Source organism: Pelodiscus sinensis, chromosome 1, assembly GCF_052426305.1.
Source record: "Pelodiscus sinensis isolate ZL-2025 chromosome 1, ASM5242630v1, whole genome shotgun sequence".
NCBI classification, from domain to species: Eukaryota; Metazoa; Chordata; order Testudines; family Trionychidae; genus Pelodiscus; species Pelodiscus sinensis.
Genome location: NC_143052.1, coordinates 86,484,702 through 86,503,063, shown reverse-complemented (window position 1 = coordinate 86,503,063; position 18,362 = coordinate 86,484,702). Strand labels below are relative to the sequence as shown.

At 40.2% G+C, this 18,362-nt stretch overlaps 1 protein-coding gene across 1 annotated transcript in view; it reads right to left on the bottom strand.

The window, feature by feature from the left end:
- Positions 1–11,345: 11,345 nt before the first annotated feature.
- The window catches only part of SLC17A8 (solute carrier family 17 member 8), a 46,471-nt gene continuing 39,454 nt past the window's right edge, over positions 11,346–18,362 (bottom strand). The window contains exons 10-12 of the mRNA XM_006125916.4: positions 17,475–17,585; positions 15,018–15,145; positions 11,346–13,198 (exon numbers count right to left, since the gene is read on the bottom strand). Coding sequence (XP_006125978.1) covers positions 12,863–13,198; positions 15,018–15,145; positions 17,475–17,585 — 575 coding nt within the window. The 3' untranslated portion in view covers positions 11,346–12,862. The remainder of the gene's footprint in view (positions 13,199–15,017; positions 15,146–17,474; positions 17,586–18,362) is intronic.

Here is an 18,362-nt window from a genome sequence, read left to right as displayed (position 1 = left end):
ATCTCCAAGTTTATGCAGTGTTTAGAGGACATCAGCAGCTAAATCCAGCCAAGACAGAAATAAATTGTCAGGAGACAGAAGCACTTGTAAGAAATCGTGTTATGAAAATATCGCACAGCATCTGAAATGTCTGCACCCGTCATCAAGACAGTTTTAGCGTGGAGACTCCATATAAATAAAAACCTATTGGATCCCATATATGTACAGATAAATAAATAATCCTTATAATAATCCTTAAATAAATAACCCTTTGCTTGACCAGAGACTGTGACCCATCCTATCAGCTCTGCATTCAAACCTGCCAGTTTACAAATTCATGACCTCCAGAGTCTAGCTAATATAGTGCCTATATATTTAGATGTGAGTCACTCTGAAAAAGCTCCATTTTGTGCAAAATGCTGCCATTCACCTGTTCAGCAGCATAACATTGCTCCATTGTCTGCCCTGACTCCCACTTAATATACAGTCGAGCTAATGGTTCCAGGCTCAGATCCTCAGAGTTATTTATTGAATTCAGTGGGAGCTAGGCACTGCTGAGGATCCAGGCCTCAATCATTGTCTTCAAAGCCTCCACAGAAGTAGGTCTAGCTACCTGAGCAACTGTCACTCTCCAAGTTTAGGCCCTTCTGCAACAGCTCTGTGCCACCTGAGCAAAGAGAGCTTGAGAGTAAGCCTGGTTTGTATAAGGGATACAGCCATTTCAGCAGCTGGCCCATGACTGTGGCAAGGCTCAGGCTAAGGGGCTATTTAATTGCTATATACACATTTGGGCTCAGATTGCAGCCCAAGGTCTGAGACCCTCCCACTTCACAGGTTCATAGCACCTGGTCTCCAGCCTGAGCCTGAAAGTCTAAAAAGCAACTAAGCAGATCCTTTGCCTGAGTTCCACAATCCCAAGTAAGCTGGCATGGACCAGCCACAGGTTTTTAATTGCAGTGTAGACATAACCCCAAACACAAGGAAGGGGATTTCTTTCCTCGTGCCTGCCCTGAAGTAACCCTATACAGACATTAGCATAGGACTCTGTATTTTAGATAGACTATCTACTGAATGATGTGAAGCCAACAAATACACATCCTGCCAAACAGAAAATTTATGAATAAAAATAATTCAGAAAACAGTTATTGGAAAACAGAATCCATTCCCTGCCAAATACAGAATATTGACTTTAAAATGCATGTAAAGCATGTAATTGCATTTCTGTTTTCTACACATCTGACTCATTTAACAGTTAAAAATATTAACTAGTTCTTAGCACTTTCAATTTAATCAAGGAGAGAGGATAAACTCAGAAAAGCCTGATTAGAGTGTTGATTAAATACTTAAGTAACGTAATTTTGAGATAGCTATATAGATGAGAGTTAAACAAAAAATTCAAACTCAACACCTCAGTTATTTTAGGAAAGTTTGCCAAAAAGCTACCCATCTCTGCTGAAAAAAAATACCTTAAATGAAATATATGAAGCATAAGTTTCTGTAACCCACACACCTACTGGGTGTGAGTCACTGTCTAACGTAGTGGCACTTAGACCACTTATAGAGAGAAAGCATGAGTTTGCTTTACTGCCTTAGCTGAGAGCCAGCTGGTTTTAGTTCAAGCTGTAGAGGCTAAAGCACTAACTTCCAGAGGTCCCAGTTTGGTTCCACCTGTAGGTGTTACATTTTTATTTCACTAAAATCTAGAACTAGTTCTTACAAGTTGCCTGGGGGAAAATAGCAGTTTAGAGATACCAGAGTCAAATATTAGGAACTCAAAACCAATATTTCAACAGCAAATCTTACTAGCTTGGCCTCCTCACAACAGAGATTTATAATTTTTTTATAGTAGTAGCATAAAAAGGTCTTTACTGTTCATATTTATTGTATCAGCTTAATCATTGACTAGCTGTTGCTTAATCTCTCCCTAGTTCTTAGGCCTTTTTAAAGTCAACAGATAATAACGTGAAATAAATAAAACCTTTGTCACTCACGGCTACATCAGGTTTTACGTAACTGTCCTAAAAATGAATTGCAACAGAAACCTTTGAACAGCATGCCAGTAAAATGTACTGTATTGCAAAGAAGCAAATAATGTCTTGTTTGGAATGCTGTCAGTTTATTCCAAGAATTTAACAGTAGTTAACTGAACACTTTAAGCCTCTTGGCTGTTTTATGTGTTTATGATGTAAATAATGCCATCCTTCAGTTCTTCAGTTGACAAAACTTGATGATGTGGTAGGTCAGCTCTATTTCTGGTTTTCATTTTGGAAGGGACAGGGTATGTTCCCAAGGCTTCTCTGCCGAGATTTCCAGGAAGAATCCACACTGGAGGAATGTGAGTTGTAAAATGGATGCCTGTCAAAAAGGCACTAAAATTAAATGTGGCTGCTTAGCCAACTGGACACCCTTCTACATTGGATTAGCCACAACTAATCTTAAATTACTTCACATTGGAGTTGTGATAAGCTCTACCCTCCCTGACTAGTCAGTCCCCAGACCCATCTAGCCACCTTCCTAATGTTACAATTTGGCTGTGTTTATCAATATTCATCATGGCTCAAATCTTCAAAAGTGTCTGATGATTTGGGGTTCCAACTTGAAACACTTTAAAAGGGCTTTCTTTTCAGAGGGTGGATGTGCAGCATTCTCTGACAATCAGGTCCCTCTGAGTTGTCTTAAGCTGAGCACTTAAAATCATTAGACATTTTAGAAAACCTTGTCCATAAATATATTCCTTGGGCACCTATTTATTCATCAGCAATCGTCTAGGTACCTTACAACAACAAAATACCGTTGGGCATTTACTGAATTATCATGAGCCCTAAAAGTTATTGATCATGGCAAGTCTCATGTTGACAGTGAGGTTTTATTAAGGGCCATATAAAAATAAAGTTACATGCTGTGATAAAAAAGTGTCAGTTCTTTAGATGATTTTGCTGACAAATGTGTCCTTGATTATATGAGCAGGTCCTTGAGCATTTGGCCCTTTCCGCTCAGATGAAGCTATTACACATTCTAAACACCAGATAGTTTCAGTTGGTTTCATTTGCCTTATTTCCAGTGTCATATATTCAATTACTAGATGAATTACCTGGTTTTGCTTGGGTCTTCAACCCAATTACATTTTGTTTTTGGAAAATAAAATGAAAATGTACAAGCTTCATTTAAATCATTGCTCTGGGGATGATGGGTTCAATATGCAGGCTGCCCCGGGGGAGAAGACTACTCCAGCCCTCTCTCCCGCAGCAACTTGGGGCCAGGTGAAACATACCTCTCGATGGCCGCTGCAGCTCCAGTGGGCATGGCCAGGAGAGGGGAACATGTTGGCCAGCCCCAAGTCCAAGTTTGTCTGCCCCCTGTGTTCTCCAGGCAAAGTGAAGAATGTAGCAAACTGTGCACTTTTCCCTTGCTCCCTGACAAAGGCAAACAGCCAGCAATGTCCGCATAGGAATTGGGGGAAAGGGAGGGGGAGCTTCATTCCCCCCCTTCAAAAGGGACCTAGGTTATGTGAGGCTTGGAACTGGAGCAGTCCTGGCCAGGGGGAGGGAAGTGTGCCCCCAGCCAGCCCCTTCCACCTGCCTGGTAGTTCTGTCGTTTTTCTGTATGGTTTTATAAGAAGCAATCCCATTCCAGGCACATTCCATTTTCCTGGTACAACCAAACTTAGACTGACAGGAAAACTCTCTCAAATATATAGTAGATTCATTATGAACTAAATTCCACACCAATTTTCACTTAATCATGGCAACCCTGCATATAGAATTGCAGACACACAAGAATTTTTAAATGGCTGAATCACCTGAAAACAATTTATAAAATATTAAATATTTCCCATTCTTACCTTACTGCTACATCAACTCTGAAGAACAGAGATAGAAAACATATCTAGCAATATTTCTGTTCCCAAAATTGAGTTTCAATAGTTTGCTCAGCACTATTCAAACATATTGAACAGAACATACATTTGGTCTGAGAAGCTTGTAGTCTATAGTGTAGATATTCAAAACCATGTCAAACACATATAGCAGTACAGATGCCAGCACTAGCTAGGTGTGTTGTGTAGTAAGAATCTGTACATTTTTTTAACTCAATGGGTTAAAAATATCCATAATTATACACTAATTATATGCAGTATATTGACTGTTCCAAATATTCCATCCACAAATGAAAGCCATTTGCAAACAATTCAGCTGAGCTGACAGTTCACATGCCACATTTTATCATGTTGGAAAATTAAAATGCCTGCAATTTAAGTTCTTGGGGAAAATATGTTCCAATGGGCTCTTTAACTACACTGTTTCAAAGGCAACTTTGTACTGATAAACCAGTCAATCACATATTACTGCATTTCTAACAGTAACATGTGAAACTATTTCTTTAGTTATGTAATCTAGCAGATACAGAAGTTTTCAAAATACCATATGCTAAATAACATAAACACTCCAGAGAACATGTTGTGAAAAATGTTGTAATTAATAAAACCCAGAATGAAGTTCTTGCCGTGTCTAAGTATCATTACCAGATAAAAGTCAAGAAATAGTTTCAGTATGTAAGTAATTTTGGACCACTTTATAAAGGAAAAGTTTAGCTGGACTTTTTGCTACTTGTTCATAGAATGACCTTATGGTTTAAATAGCAAAGGCATGCTTTATGTAGTTAGTGTTACCTTTGGAGGAGGTTTAATTTTTTCCATTTTTATTTTCCAGTGTCTGCTGTTTAGAAATACTACCAAAGTGGGACTCCAGAGTCAAACTCTCCTGAACTTTTGGAGTGTACAGAATACGTAATCCAGCTCCATTTTATAAATTTTATATCCAAAATCTGTGAAAGGTTAATCTTCGTTTCCAGGATTTGCAAGTAGAAATTTGGCCGTTCTCTGCCCCCACCTCTGTCCAGCACCTTGCTCTTCTCTTTTATTCTCACTTTCCCCCACCCCACTTTCCCACCCAGAGAAGAACCTTGTCTTTTCGCAAAGACATTACAAGGAAAAAATAAAATGAATTGCAACCTCAAGTCAATAAGTCTCTTTTCCTCTCCACCCCTCGAATTCATTAACCTGTGCATGCGTGAGATAACATATAATTATCCCTCTCAGTACTTTTCACTATGGAGAGATGATAGTCAGACATAGCTAAGTTTAAGAATTGCTTTCCAAAATAAACTTGTTTGGGATCCCACTTTCTCTTCAAAAATTTTCAACGACAATGTCATTTCCAGTTCAGATTCTGTATGTGTGGCTGACAGTCACTTGTTTGCCAAAAGTGAAGACATTCTGAAAAGCTATTCTTGAGATGGGACAAAAATGCGGAAAAATGAGGTTTAATCAAAAATAAACCTTTTCACTGGAAAAAGTTGTTTGGGTAAATTTTCAATGGGAAATTTTGAAGTGAAATGAACATTTCCATGTTATTTCACTTTGAGGTGAAATTTTCATTTCTTTTTAGTTTTCAAAAATTGAAACACACTTCATTTAGAATCAAAGTGAAACATTCAATAGGACTCAAAATGAAGATTTTCATTTGAAGGAAAACTAAAAGTAAATTTTGTAACATTTGGTTTCAAAATTTCCCTTCATAAGAATGTCTGGGGGGGGGGGTCCTTCAGAAAAACATAAATGAGTTTACAACCAACTTTGTATTTTGGTCTCATCATGAAAATTCTTTTCGTGATTGGTTGGTTGTTTACTCACATTTTAGCTCAAAACCAACTTATACTAGAAGCTTCCCAGCACTTGATTCAAAAGTCCTCATTATGTCTACTCAACAGCTAGGGGCGAGCCTCCTGACGTAGGTGGATACATTCCTACTAATGAGGCTTAAGTTAGTATGCAAAAAATAGCAGTGTGGATGTAGCAGTTAAGCATCCTAAGGCTATTCAAACCACCCTGGATTGGACCTCAGCTAGCTCCAGTCTCCAATGGAACCCCAGCCGTCACAGGACGAGTTTTGAGATAAAATCTCTAGCTGTTTTCCTAATGGATATAGGAAATGCAAATCAGGGTATGTCTACACTACCACCCTAGTTTCACGAGAAGTAACGGTAGTTCGGACTAGGAAGCCTAGTCCAAACTACCTAGTCCGTGCCGCGTGTAGTCGCGCGGCACGGAGTCCGCACTAGTTGACATTTAAAAATGGCAGCGCCCGGCTTTATGCAAATGAAGCCCGGGAAATTCAAATCCCAGGCTTCATTTGCAACTCCGGTTGCCTACATTACCACCCTAGTTTGAACTAGGGTGGTAGTGTAGACATACCCTAAGTTCTAAATAGAAACTTGTTGTTAGGGAGGTCTGTCAAGTGATTTTTTATGCATTAGGAAAAATCACAGCCAACAAACAGAACAAAAGCACCACAGAAATCTTCATCCTAGTAAACTCTTCCTCAGCTAGTTCTGTTTAGTTTCTTTAGGCTAGACCAGCAGTATCCCTGGGAGAAACTGTTTCTGCTATTTCATGAGTACCTGAGCCAAAGTAGCTTCCCTGGTGAAGTGAAGTCCTTATCAGTAGCCCAGTATGGGAAGAGTCTCTTGCAGGCATTTCTTGGTGCTAAGGCAGAAATAAGGTCCTGGAAAAAAACATCTGTCCACATTGGAAGTTTGGTTGTTTAATGTGGTAGCATGCAGGTAGATAGAAGAAAAATTTCTAATTTCCTCCCCAAGTGCAGAATTGATTACAGAAAGCATGTGCCTCTGGCAGGCATGAAATACGGCTAGCTACCACAATTACTAAATGATTTTATCAGTGTGGTATGTGGTCTGTGCTGAGATCCAATCCTCCCGGTAACTAATTACACAAATTTAGTTATAAGTTATAGAGTGGATAGGGACTAAAGATCAGCCTACCTCTTCTACTGATAAGAAGTTGGATTGCAAACCCACCTGAAGAGATGAGCTTAGTGCCAAGATTCAGTGAATAGGTATATGGTTTCTACAGCTAATTAAATCTGTTAATTATATTCTAAAATTCATTGGGCTAAACATAATGTTTCACTTTTATACTCTGCCTCAGATGGGCATGATTTAAGATGTGCTGTGCTAAAGGGAAGAAAAACTAACTGAATCACTTCAGAAAAAAAGTATGAAAGAAAAACGCTTTAAATGTGAGTTTTCCATAGCATTTACATTCACAGGCTATAGAGTGTCAGGTTTTTATTTTGTGAAAATGACTGTCTAAAATCACTGTTCTAAGAAAATTGATTTCATAAAGGTAGTTTTAAGTAACAAAGAACATGCCTAATTTGATTCATTTGCATCTAGTGACTGAGTAGGCTATGCCTTACCATGAGGAATTTCTGCATAATTTTGCTTAGAGCCAACTCAAGATACTTACAGACTAAAGCCAATGTGCCAGAACCATGCCTTTTCAGTATTCTAGGGGTATTAAGGGAGCAATAGACTTTGACCTGTGAGTTAGAGCCATGCCTCTTTTGGGGCTGTTATTAGACTTTGTTGTAAATGCATCAAAAGCTAACTTCCATTAAAGAAGCAATTGTTAGAAAAATCGCTCTTTACACTGAATCTCTGCAATCAGTTCCCTATCCTGAATCTTGTGATAAGATAGTTGAAAAGGTTGTGTCCAAATAGCTATGGAGTCCTCAAGACCGCTCTGTCCCAGTGTGTTTGGTTTTAGTCTTGGGCATTCAATCATACAGACTTCTTTGTCTGTGCTGGTCAATAATCTCTTCGTAGGAATAAAGAAGAGGTCAGATGTCCATGCCAGTGCTTTTACTGGCAAAAATGTTTTCATGCTTAGGATTTCTTTGGCTCCCGCTCCACTACTATAAAATAGTATTGCTTGAGGTAGAAACTTCAACAGATGCCAAGAGTTTTTTGCCTTCTTCGGAAATTTTGCTTTCCAGCTGCAATATATGATTTTTGATATGATTAAACTGCTGAATTTGGGAACTGTTCTGAGTTTGTAAGGATTGTTGTCCTCTTCCTCCTACCTATATAAAACACCAAAGTTAGCAGTAACATGGTGGTTATTTGGGTTTCATATGAGGGAAGGTTGATTCAAGTGAACCTTTATCTGATATAACTACTGTTCCCTGTCCTCTATGTGTCCCCACCTTCCTCTCACTGCCTCATCTCTCCTCACACACACCTCTTTCTCTCTCTCTCACACACACACACCTCTTTCTCTCACACACACACACACCTCTCTCTATAACCAAATGGTCTTTAAGGAATTCAGTCTTATTCTTTTTGGTTAAAAGACCTTATTTGAGGAACATAGACAAGGCCATAACAATTAGATCATAAAGCCTGAACCAAAATACAGGACTATGTAGCACTTTAAAGACTAACAAGATGGTTTATTAGATGATGAGCTTTCGTGGGCCAGACCCACTTCCTCAGATCAAATAGTGGAAGAAAATTGCCACAACAATATATACCAAAGGATATCCTTTAGTATATATGGTTGTGACAATTTTCTTCCACTATTTGAGCTGAGGAAGTGGGTCTGGCCCACGAAAGCTCATCATCTAATAAACCATCTTGTTAGTCTTTAAAGTGCTACATAGTCCTGTATTTTGGTTCAGCTACACCAGAGTAACACGGCTACATTTCTATCATAGATCCTTGTATTCTTCACTGCTAACCAGTAGACCTTCCATAGGAAGAAGTAAAGAGTCAGTTGCACCTACCAACTACATTTGAAAGGGTCTGACCCATTGTGTTTGGACATGATGACTATGGCTCAGCTCCCACTGAAGTCATCTTGAGTGGATCTTTCGCTGAGTCAGTGCCATCTATTTCACACTTAGGACTGAGCTCCTAGCCAAACATATAATATTGTACAAGAAGGGGGAAATCACTCATGATGACTTCTAGGACGATCTGTGTCTATGAATAAACATAATAATTATGATAATTAGAGATGGTCCTTAGCTATGAAGTTCAGATATGATGGTTCCCAACTGAGGTGTTTGTGTCTCCCTTTATTAATAATTAGCACATAAAGTATGGCCCTGTAGATAAGGATTACAGTCACCACGCATAAGTATAACTATTACTGTTCATCAAGTAGTCTATCCTAAAGATTTTTCAAACTGTGAAGTGCTCGTTGTCTGTCTTCTGTGTTCCTACCTACCAAGTTACATTAAAAAGGCAGATATGTATGTATAACTGTTCAATGTAAACATTTGTTGTAGCTACCACAGACGAGTTATATGACTGTAAATTAGGGATGTTAGATATTGTGTAATTAAATAGTCATGTAACTGTATAAAATAATATCAGTTACATGACTATTTGATAGTCCCTAGGGACAGGGACAGCAGCCAGTGCACTTAAGCCCCTCTCCCAGGCAGCCCCCTGCAACCCTATGCTGCTGCCGCTCTATCAGAGGCAGCAGTGCAGGGTGGCAGGTGGGAGTTGGTCCTTGAGAGGAGCCAGTTTAAAAAACAGCTCCCCTCACAGACTGGCTGCCTGCCACCCTATGCTGCTGCTGCCTCTGATACAGAGGCAGCAACACGGAGTGGGAGCAGCCCCTGTCTGTGCAGGGGTCTGAGCTCCCCACAGACAGAGGCTGCTCCACGGGACAGTCTCTGTCTGCAGGAAGCTCAGACTCCCGCAGATGGATTGCTTCACAGCAGCGTCCCTGACCTCCACCCCTCTGCACTGCTGCCTCTGATAGAGGAGGCAGCAAGGGGAGGAGAGGCAGGCGGCACCATGGAGCTGGCGCTGTGGGGAATCAGCTTTTAAGCCAGCTACCCCCAGCACTGGCTTCTGCCTGACACTCCTTCTCCTCCCCCTCCCTCCCAGCTGCTTCTGCAGGAGGCAGTAAGGGGGGGCAGGCAGCTCCACAGGAGCCGATATCCATGGGTTGCTGGCTTGAAAGCCAGACTCTGCTTGTGTATTGGCTCCCACCTGTCCCCCTCGCCCTCCGCGGTGCTGCCTCTCTATCAGAGACAGCAGCACGAGCAGGGGGATCAGGTGGCTCCAGTGCTCATAGGGAGCCTGCTTAAAGCCAGCTTCTCATGGGCACCTGTTCCCACTCCCCCCACCTCGCTTGCTGCCTCTGATACAAGGGTTGGGTAGCGCATTTAGTTGATAGGATTAACTGATAAGCCCAGGCTTATCGGTTACTTGTTTACTTGACTATATGCAAACATCCCTATTGTAAATGGGAAGGGAGGTTATCTGTGCAGTTGTGAATATGAAGGGAGATAATGCTCCCTCTCTCTCAAGTAAGGTATGATGGATGCAAAGAAAGATTATAAAATGGATTGCACCAACCATTCTCAAATTCTAGTTGCAATATTAGACTCTACTTCCTGTGATGCTAGATCCCAAAGGTTGACTCTACACCACAGGAAAAAGCTTTTTCTTATAGCTATTCCAAATTTAATCAAATAAGTAGCCAGCTAACCCTTTTAGAATTTATCTGAAAGGACTTTCAAAAAGAAAAAAATGTTTTGAGTTTTCTTTTGTTCTAATAAAATAGGAATTACTTGTGACATTATTAAATGTATAGGAATTTTTGAGAAGGTGTTTTTATGATTTCAATAATTAATTTATTACAAAATTAATATTTGAACATTGTTTTTTAATTGACCGTATTGGGTAAAAGGAGGACCATATTTTTGCTGTAGCAGTAAAGATACTGTATCAAATTCTCTGCATTTATTTATGTCAGCAGAGAATGTCGCCCATTCTATTATGCTATTGTGTTATGGATTTTGCTGGATACTGTAGACAGGGAAAGAGAATTGGCTGCCTTCCTTGTCTCACTTGTTTAATTATGTGTGTGCAGACGATAAGCCATCTTGGGATTCAGATGATTATGCCTTAGGGTACATCTACATTGGAGCTAAAAGGTGTAATTCCAGTTCACTGAGATAGGGTGACTGGATAGCAAGTGTGAAAAATCAGAACAGGGAATGGAGGACAATAAATTAATCACCTATAAAATATAAAGGTCAGAATATTGGGACTGTCCCTATACAATTGGAACACTTAGTCACCCTACTGAGACATATCTGCACTAGCTCTGATCTAGCTAGTACACTAAAACTAGAAGTGCAGCTGCAGCAGCATGAATGGCAGGGCAGCTAGCCAATATGAGATCTTAGGTCTGCACTTAGTCAGCTATCCTGTTCTGCTCTGCCCCTACCACGGCTATTTTAGCCATGGGTATGTCTAATTTACCTGAAATTCATACCTCCATCTTCAGCACATGCATATCCATAGGATGGTTCTACCCACAGCTCCCAATTGCACATCAGTCACACAGCTAAATTAGTATCTATAACATGTTTTACATTGCTGATCTTATGCACTTTACGCTGGCTACATATGATGCATCACAATCCCATGTAAGATTGAGATATGACATTAAACATTACAAAGTAAACAGGGTCATTTTATTTGATTTTACTGAGACATTTATCATAATGTAAAACAAACAGTTTACTGAAATTCTTCATTAAGAAAACATTATTGCCACAATGAGTTTTTGAGTGCAGCTAAAGGTTTAAGGTGGTATAGCACGCGGCATTGTAATCTAAGTAGCTTCTGAAGATGGTAGAAAAAGTCTAAAGTCATTTTATGGTATTGAACATATACTGATGGCAGAGAGAGTAAGATTAGAATATCTGAGAATCAGGTTATTTCTTTAAATAGAAATCTTTTCCCCAAAAACAATATACTATACCTTATTCACAGCAATGGAGAGACCGAAGCAATATGCAAAAGGAAAGAGTTATAGGCCCAAAACTATATATTTACTTACCTAAGTGATCTCATTCATGTAACTAAGAGCTGCTAGGCTGAGGCCTATAATTTTCCCCAAATTTTATTCTAGAAAAATATATTTAAAGCACTTTACAATAATGAACTGAGTGAAAAATCTTATCTTTGTGGGACTATGATCTCCTTTCATAAGTAGAAATAAATATTATCTCATTAATGATGAATGGGAACTTAATTTTTGTTTCAAAATTATTTTTTGCATGCCAACACAAAATGGGGGATGGGGTGAGAAGATTTGAGGGAAATAATCTCTGAAGAATCCATTATATTGCTTTATCCCACGTGGATGTATCGTGTATACTGAAAAAAGTGATTCTCCCCTTGAATGAAAAGATTGTTAGGATAACAGTTTCCACTGTCTTGGTTACACATTCCCTCCCTGCTGTGTGATGACTTTTGACTATATTTTAATTTAATAATTTTGCTGCTTCTTCACTCTCATCTCTCAGTAGGAACATAAAATTGACCAAATTTTTGTACTGGTGACCCCTTTCACACAGCAAGTCTCAGAGTGAAAACTCCCTTATAAATGTAAAACATATTTTTATATTTAACACTATTATAAGTGCTGCAGGCCAGATGAGGTTTGGGGGGCAGGTTGACAGCTTTTGACCCACATGTAATAATCTCACAGCCCCTGAGGGGTCACAACCCCCCCTCCCATTTGAAAAACCCTTTGTCTGGACAACCATGCGAGGCATCTATATCCATAGGCTTTGTGACTGAACACACATGGTGTTAGGGGAAATGTTATTAAATTACTATGAATCCCAACCCATTATGGCCTTTTCCTTACTTAAATTAGATGAATGGAGCCTTGTTCCTACAATCAGAGACATACAGACCTACTACACCAGTGTGGAACTCTGCTAAATTCAGTAGGTCTATGTAGGGAGCCCTCAGTCAATCCCACACAGGCTCATAGAAAGCCAGTCCTAGGTTTGCCAGTTATATTTCTATTCGCTCTTTCTCTGTGCTACAAGGAGAGAGTTACTGCATCTTACATGATCTAGCCATTTGGCAAAATTTTCCGTGAGTGAATAAGCAAATACATATGGATGCTGTCTGACTAGGAAGTTGCTGGGCAGGAGGAATGGGGGCACTTGCCACACGCATCACACATTTTCAGATCTTATGACGTATCTTGAAAATTTCCATTTTCATAATGGTAGGAAGTCTGTTCCTCTATGTCTTGTGTGACTCCCTTTTGCTTCCTCCATGCCTTTTTCCTCATGTCATTCTGAATGGTAGCGCCATATGTTTTCTTTGGACTAACAAAAGTATCACTATTCAGTTCTGTTTCTTCAGCCAGTTCATCTTGGTCAATTATGCCACATTTCTCTTCGCTGAGGTTTTCAGGGTCAGCCCATTCTTGCTTCTCACCAGAAGCAAAGATAGCATAGAATATCACTCCACTGTAGTGCACAAGAGCTGCTATCAGAAAGACGTTTTGCCACTCTTCCCGGGTCTGAAAGAATGAAATAGGAGTCATTAGGTTTGCAGTAAGAGGAAATACTGAGAGTTGGATTAGACCAGAAATCCTCACAATTTGTACATTGATTTATCATCTGATTCCTAATTTTATAGATAAAACATTTGAAGAAAATAATTGTAAAGAATAATTTCTTTTTCTTCCATAATGATAGCAACTAAAATACTAAAGGGGTTTCCTTGAACACTGTAGGAGTCCTCACTAGGACTTTAGTATGAAATTAGTCCCCCAAGATTAATTTTCTTAGCAATGCATCCACACTACCAAGCCTGTTGTTCCAGAATAAGGGGCCACAGAATTTAAGCTCTTCAGTCCTGTTTTTCACAAGGAGTAACGCTATTCCCAAATGTGTAAGTCTGAAATAACTTTAGTGTAGACACTCCAGTACTGCTAATTCGAACAAATTGGCCTCCAGGAGGCCTTCCTCAGCTCCCCAGACTTGAGGGACTGGGGCTCTGAGTTCAAAACAGGCTCCACTAATGTGATGAACTACCTCAGTCTACATTTGATTCTTCCCCATAATGAGAACTTCGAAGTTGTAAAATCAGGTGCCCAGAAGTCAAACTTAGTAAATTTGAAATAATCACCTAATGTAGACATGGCCAAAGTTAGTTAGAAAGCCATGGTCTTTACTAAATGTGAGGAGGCAAATCCCATTTCAAAGGGATGATTGCTTAGGAACTTCAGCACTATTACACTGCAGTTTTCCAAGTAGCTTTTGCCAGTTTTTCTGCAGGAGGGCAGGATACCACCCTAAAACAGTCCCCTAGTGACATTTCAGCTCAAGATGCTTAGGTGTTTCCCTCTTCCAGGTATCCCTCTTTCATTCATACCAGCACCTGGTAGTTTGGTAGGGAAAAGTAACACTGTAGGGGAACCTGGATTATGCCACCTTTGCAATAAATGGTGATGTCTGCTTTGTCTAAATTGCGGATTTCTGGCCTGTCTCAAGTCTGGTGCACCAAAGTACGCAGGCAAGGCCTGAGAGTCAGGAATTGTTTTGAATAACAATGCAGATTATGCATGGTACCTGAGATCACGTCAAGAACACAGGACAAGCAACCTTGTACTGGTACTTCTGTTTCTGATAAGCAAAAAGTACAGATGCAGCCATACAACCATCAACTATGTCATAGCAGCAACATCCTGAGTGACAGGATATACCCTAATATGGGCATTGGGCATTTTACATATCCTACACAATACATAATCAATTGGTAAATATTATTAGAATGACCAAGTCTCGCTTTGCTATAAAAATAGGCTTAGTAAGAACAATCGATGGGAGGGAATGGGCAGGATTGACCCACACATCCTGCTCGATGTAACTAGAAGTAAGTAGGCCCTTCACACCAGCAACCCAGTATGTGGCGTTCCACTGCGTGGGAAGAAATGGAACCACGACCTCCTCCCTTGTACTGTAGGTAGCATACAGGTGAAGTGTAAGTTAATTAGGCTTTATTATTGTATTATAGTAGATTTTCTAGGAATTGCTTTTGTATTGCTTTGCGCTGTATTAATTGCTTTAGAATTTATAGTATTTAAGGTTTAAATTATATAGTAATTGTTTTTAAGGCTTGTAAAAATTAAACAATGTATTAACTGCTTAAAGCTTGCAATAAATAAGAAAGTGGTTAGGTAGCCCTGAAGTGTCCTGGTTTCCCTTGGATCTAAAATAAACTGAACCACACGACAACACCACTGAAAAAAAATTAAGGCTCCAACAACCTTTGAAATTATCTTCATCTTGCATGTCATGTAACCCTTGTGGCAGAAACAAGTGAGGAAGCCTTACCTTGTGTTTAGTCATTGCTCCAACAATGAGCGGGCACACCATTCCTGAGAGCGTGCCTACGCCATTGGAGAGCCCCATCAGAATGCTGGCATACCGGGGGGCAATATCCAAGTGGTTGACATTAAATCCTGTAACAACAGCAGCCACAATCAATTTCACACCACAGGGCTCATATGATCTGTGTCACCATGGTTAAAGGTGATTGGGAAAGAAGAGGGAAGCCACACTGCTTTAACCAGGGAGAATAGGAAGCTAGCCCTCTGATTTTAGCAAAGGAAGGGGAGCTGCATACCTTTATCCTGCGTCTCTTTCTTTTCATCTTTGGGACAACACAGTAAAGGAGATATTGCTTTTTTTGACAATTTGGAACTTTCTGGCTTCAGTGCTGCAGTCATTTGGCATCTGACACGATGCACCCATCATTGGATTTTTAATTAAAGAATTAAGAACTCATAAGTTTGAGTTATTTGAATTCTTTAATTGAGTTTCGTGCTTTGATTTAGGAAGCATTTTCAGAAACATTTTTCTCTGTAGTTTTAGTGACAATTTGTCCAAATACCAGACAGCCAGAATATATAGTGGAAAGTTTAATTACCTTTCCTGTAGATTTCTGGTGGATAAATATTTTATTAGAAAAGAAAACACAAGATAAAAAGCAATTTAAGTGATTGTCAAGAGGGTAATACTGTGAGTAACAAAAGCTGCGCATATCAGCTGTGGGAAATATCAAAGAAAAGCCATGTACATTCCAAATTGTATTTTCTCAAGAATTCAAGGCAACTGAAAGCACTAGGCTGAGCACTGGTAAAACTGAAATTAGAAATAAAACCTCCTCCCCAATGAGCAAAATCCTGCATCTCTGATGGCCGATCTTTCCACAGTGGAACACAAGATTCCTCCTTATCCGGACATCTCTGTTGCCAGCCTCTCATGCTCATTAACATGAATTGCTAATAACAGAAGTCACCATTTTATATCATAGGAACTGCAGAGCCCAGCAGGTTGTTCGGCTAAGCCCATGGAGTTGAAAGGAACTCCCTGCACAAGGGCAGAGATAGTTATAGGACACCCAGCAGGTGTGTCTGGCAGAGGAGAGGCAAACTGACAACACAAAACAGGCAGTGGAGAGGTAATTCATCCACTTTCTGTAAATGTCTGAGTTACAGGAGGACTGAAGGGGGCTGTTAGAGGGGCAAACAGACAGAACCAGCATGATTACAATCTGAGAGTTAATACTGACTATTTCAACCACATTTCAAACCTTCTCATCTTACACGTGAGTTTCAGACCTGTTAGCTCTATATCCTAATAGTGTTAGGCTACGTCTACACTGGCATGATTTTCCGGAAATGCTTTTAACAGAAAAGTTTTCCATTAAAAGCATTTTCAGAAAAGCGTGTCTAGATTGGCAGGACGCTTTCCCACAAAAGCACTTTTTGCGGAAAAGCGTCTGTGGCCAATCTAGACGCGCTTTTCCGCAAAAAAGCCCCGATCGCCATTTTCGTGATCGGGGCTTTTTTGCGGAAAACAAATCTCTGCTGTCTACACTGGCCCTTTTGCGCAGACGTTTTTCAGAAAAAGACTTTTGCCTGAACGGGAGCAGCATAATATTTCCGCAAAAGCACTGACAATCTTACATGAGATCGTCAGTGCTTTTGCGGAAATTCAAGCGGCCAGTGTAAACAGCTGGCAAGTTTTTCCGCAAAAGCAGATGATTTTGCAGAAAAACTTGCCAGTCTAGACACAGCCTTAATGTTTTGAGTCAGGAGCAACTGATAAGGGGGAACCCAGGGGACACCACTACATGACCCCCAACCCTAGGAAGAGCTAGAACAAACACCCTTTGCCCCAGGCCTTTGTTCCACCCTCTCCCCACCTCTTCCCCACCCTTGTTATGACCCTACCCTGCCTCTTCCTCCAACCACTGTGACCCAGGGAATAGAAGGGCCAGAGAGGCCAGCACCTGCACTGGTGGGTGAAGTGGAACCACACAACCCCTTCACACTCTGCTTCCCACCCGTGAGTGTGGGAGCAGTCCCATGAGCGATGCAGCCAGAGTAGGAGAGTGAGCAGGTGCTGAGGTCTTCCACTTCCCCGACACTGCGTGTGGGGGCCCAGACCCTTGCTGCTTGTGCCACGCCCCCCACTAGTCCCTCCCTGGCTGCTGGCCAGCCCCTTGCCCTCCTGCCCATGGGCATTTGGGACACATAACCCCTTATGCAACCCCATGTCACTCCTGTTTTGAGTGATAACAGCGTAATATTCTGAGATAAGTGTGTGTTGCAATCTGAAGAGCATGATGCTATTGTAAACCTACAGTGATAAAGACTCAGATTCTCTCAAACTTCACCTCCCATACATACACACACACATACATATATTGCAAGAGGAAACAAGGTGGCCCTATAAACAGCCATGTAAGAAGTTAATCTGCTGATTAAAAAGATGAAATTTTACCTGAAATAGCAAATCCACTAAATCCCACTGCCAGCACCAAGAAGGAGATAGCTACACCTCTTGTATGAGAGTAACCAACCACCAAAAGCAAAGTTGCTTCCATGCCAAAACCTGCAGATGAAACATGAGACTAAACTAAATTCTGTAAACTATACCAGTTAAAAAGACACCAATAAGGACAAATCAATCTAATGAGTTTTCTAAATGTGAGTTAATGTAGTTTAGGGCAATACAGTTGCCAATTTTTGTGGGTTCACGATAATATTTTACTATTTGTGTGGTTTTTTTTATTTTAATCATTCTTTTCCCTGTCACTTTGTGAGATGACCCAAACAAAACAAGAAGAGAAACTAACTCACTGGCTATACAAGGGAAATGGTGAAAGTGAATTGGCATTTAAAAGCACTTTGCATATAAAGTAAACTAACTTAGAAAAGAAGAGAGAACTATTTATCTCTTCTAGCTCATTTAAGTGTTAGTGATCTGAGATAGCCTTTGTAACAATAATGAATGAAGATTTTTTCAAACAGCAGAGTGACATTATTATAATAAACCATCAACAAGATTTACAAGGAACTTCTAGAAACAAACTTCTGCCTTTAATAAAAAGTAGTGTTTTCTAACTTGTCACATGACCATACTTCCAGCTGCATCAAGTATGGATGACATAATTGCAGTCCACTAGTCAGTTAATTTGAGAATGTTCATTGATGATTTAGGGTCGACCTGCTCTAAGAAGGTGCAACTTTTGATTACTTCCTCCATCCTGCGCCATATATAAGGACATAAGAACAAAGGAACTGATAAAGTAGAGCCGTTCCCGTGTCCATCTAACTTAGTAACTTCTCTCTGACTGCGATCAGTTTCCAATGTTTCAATTAAAGGTAT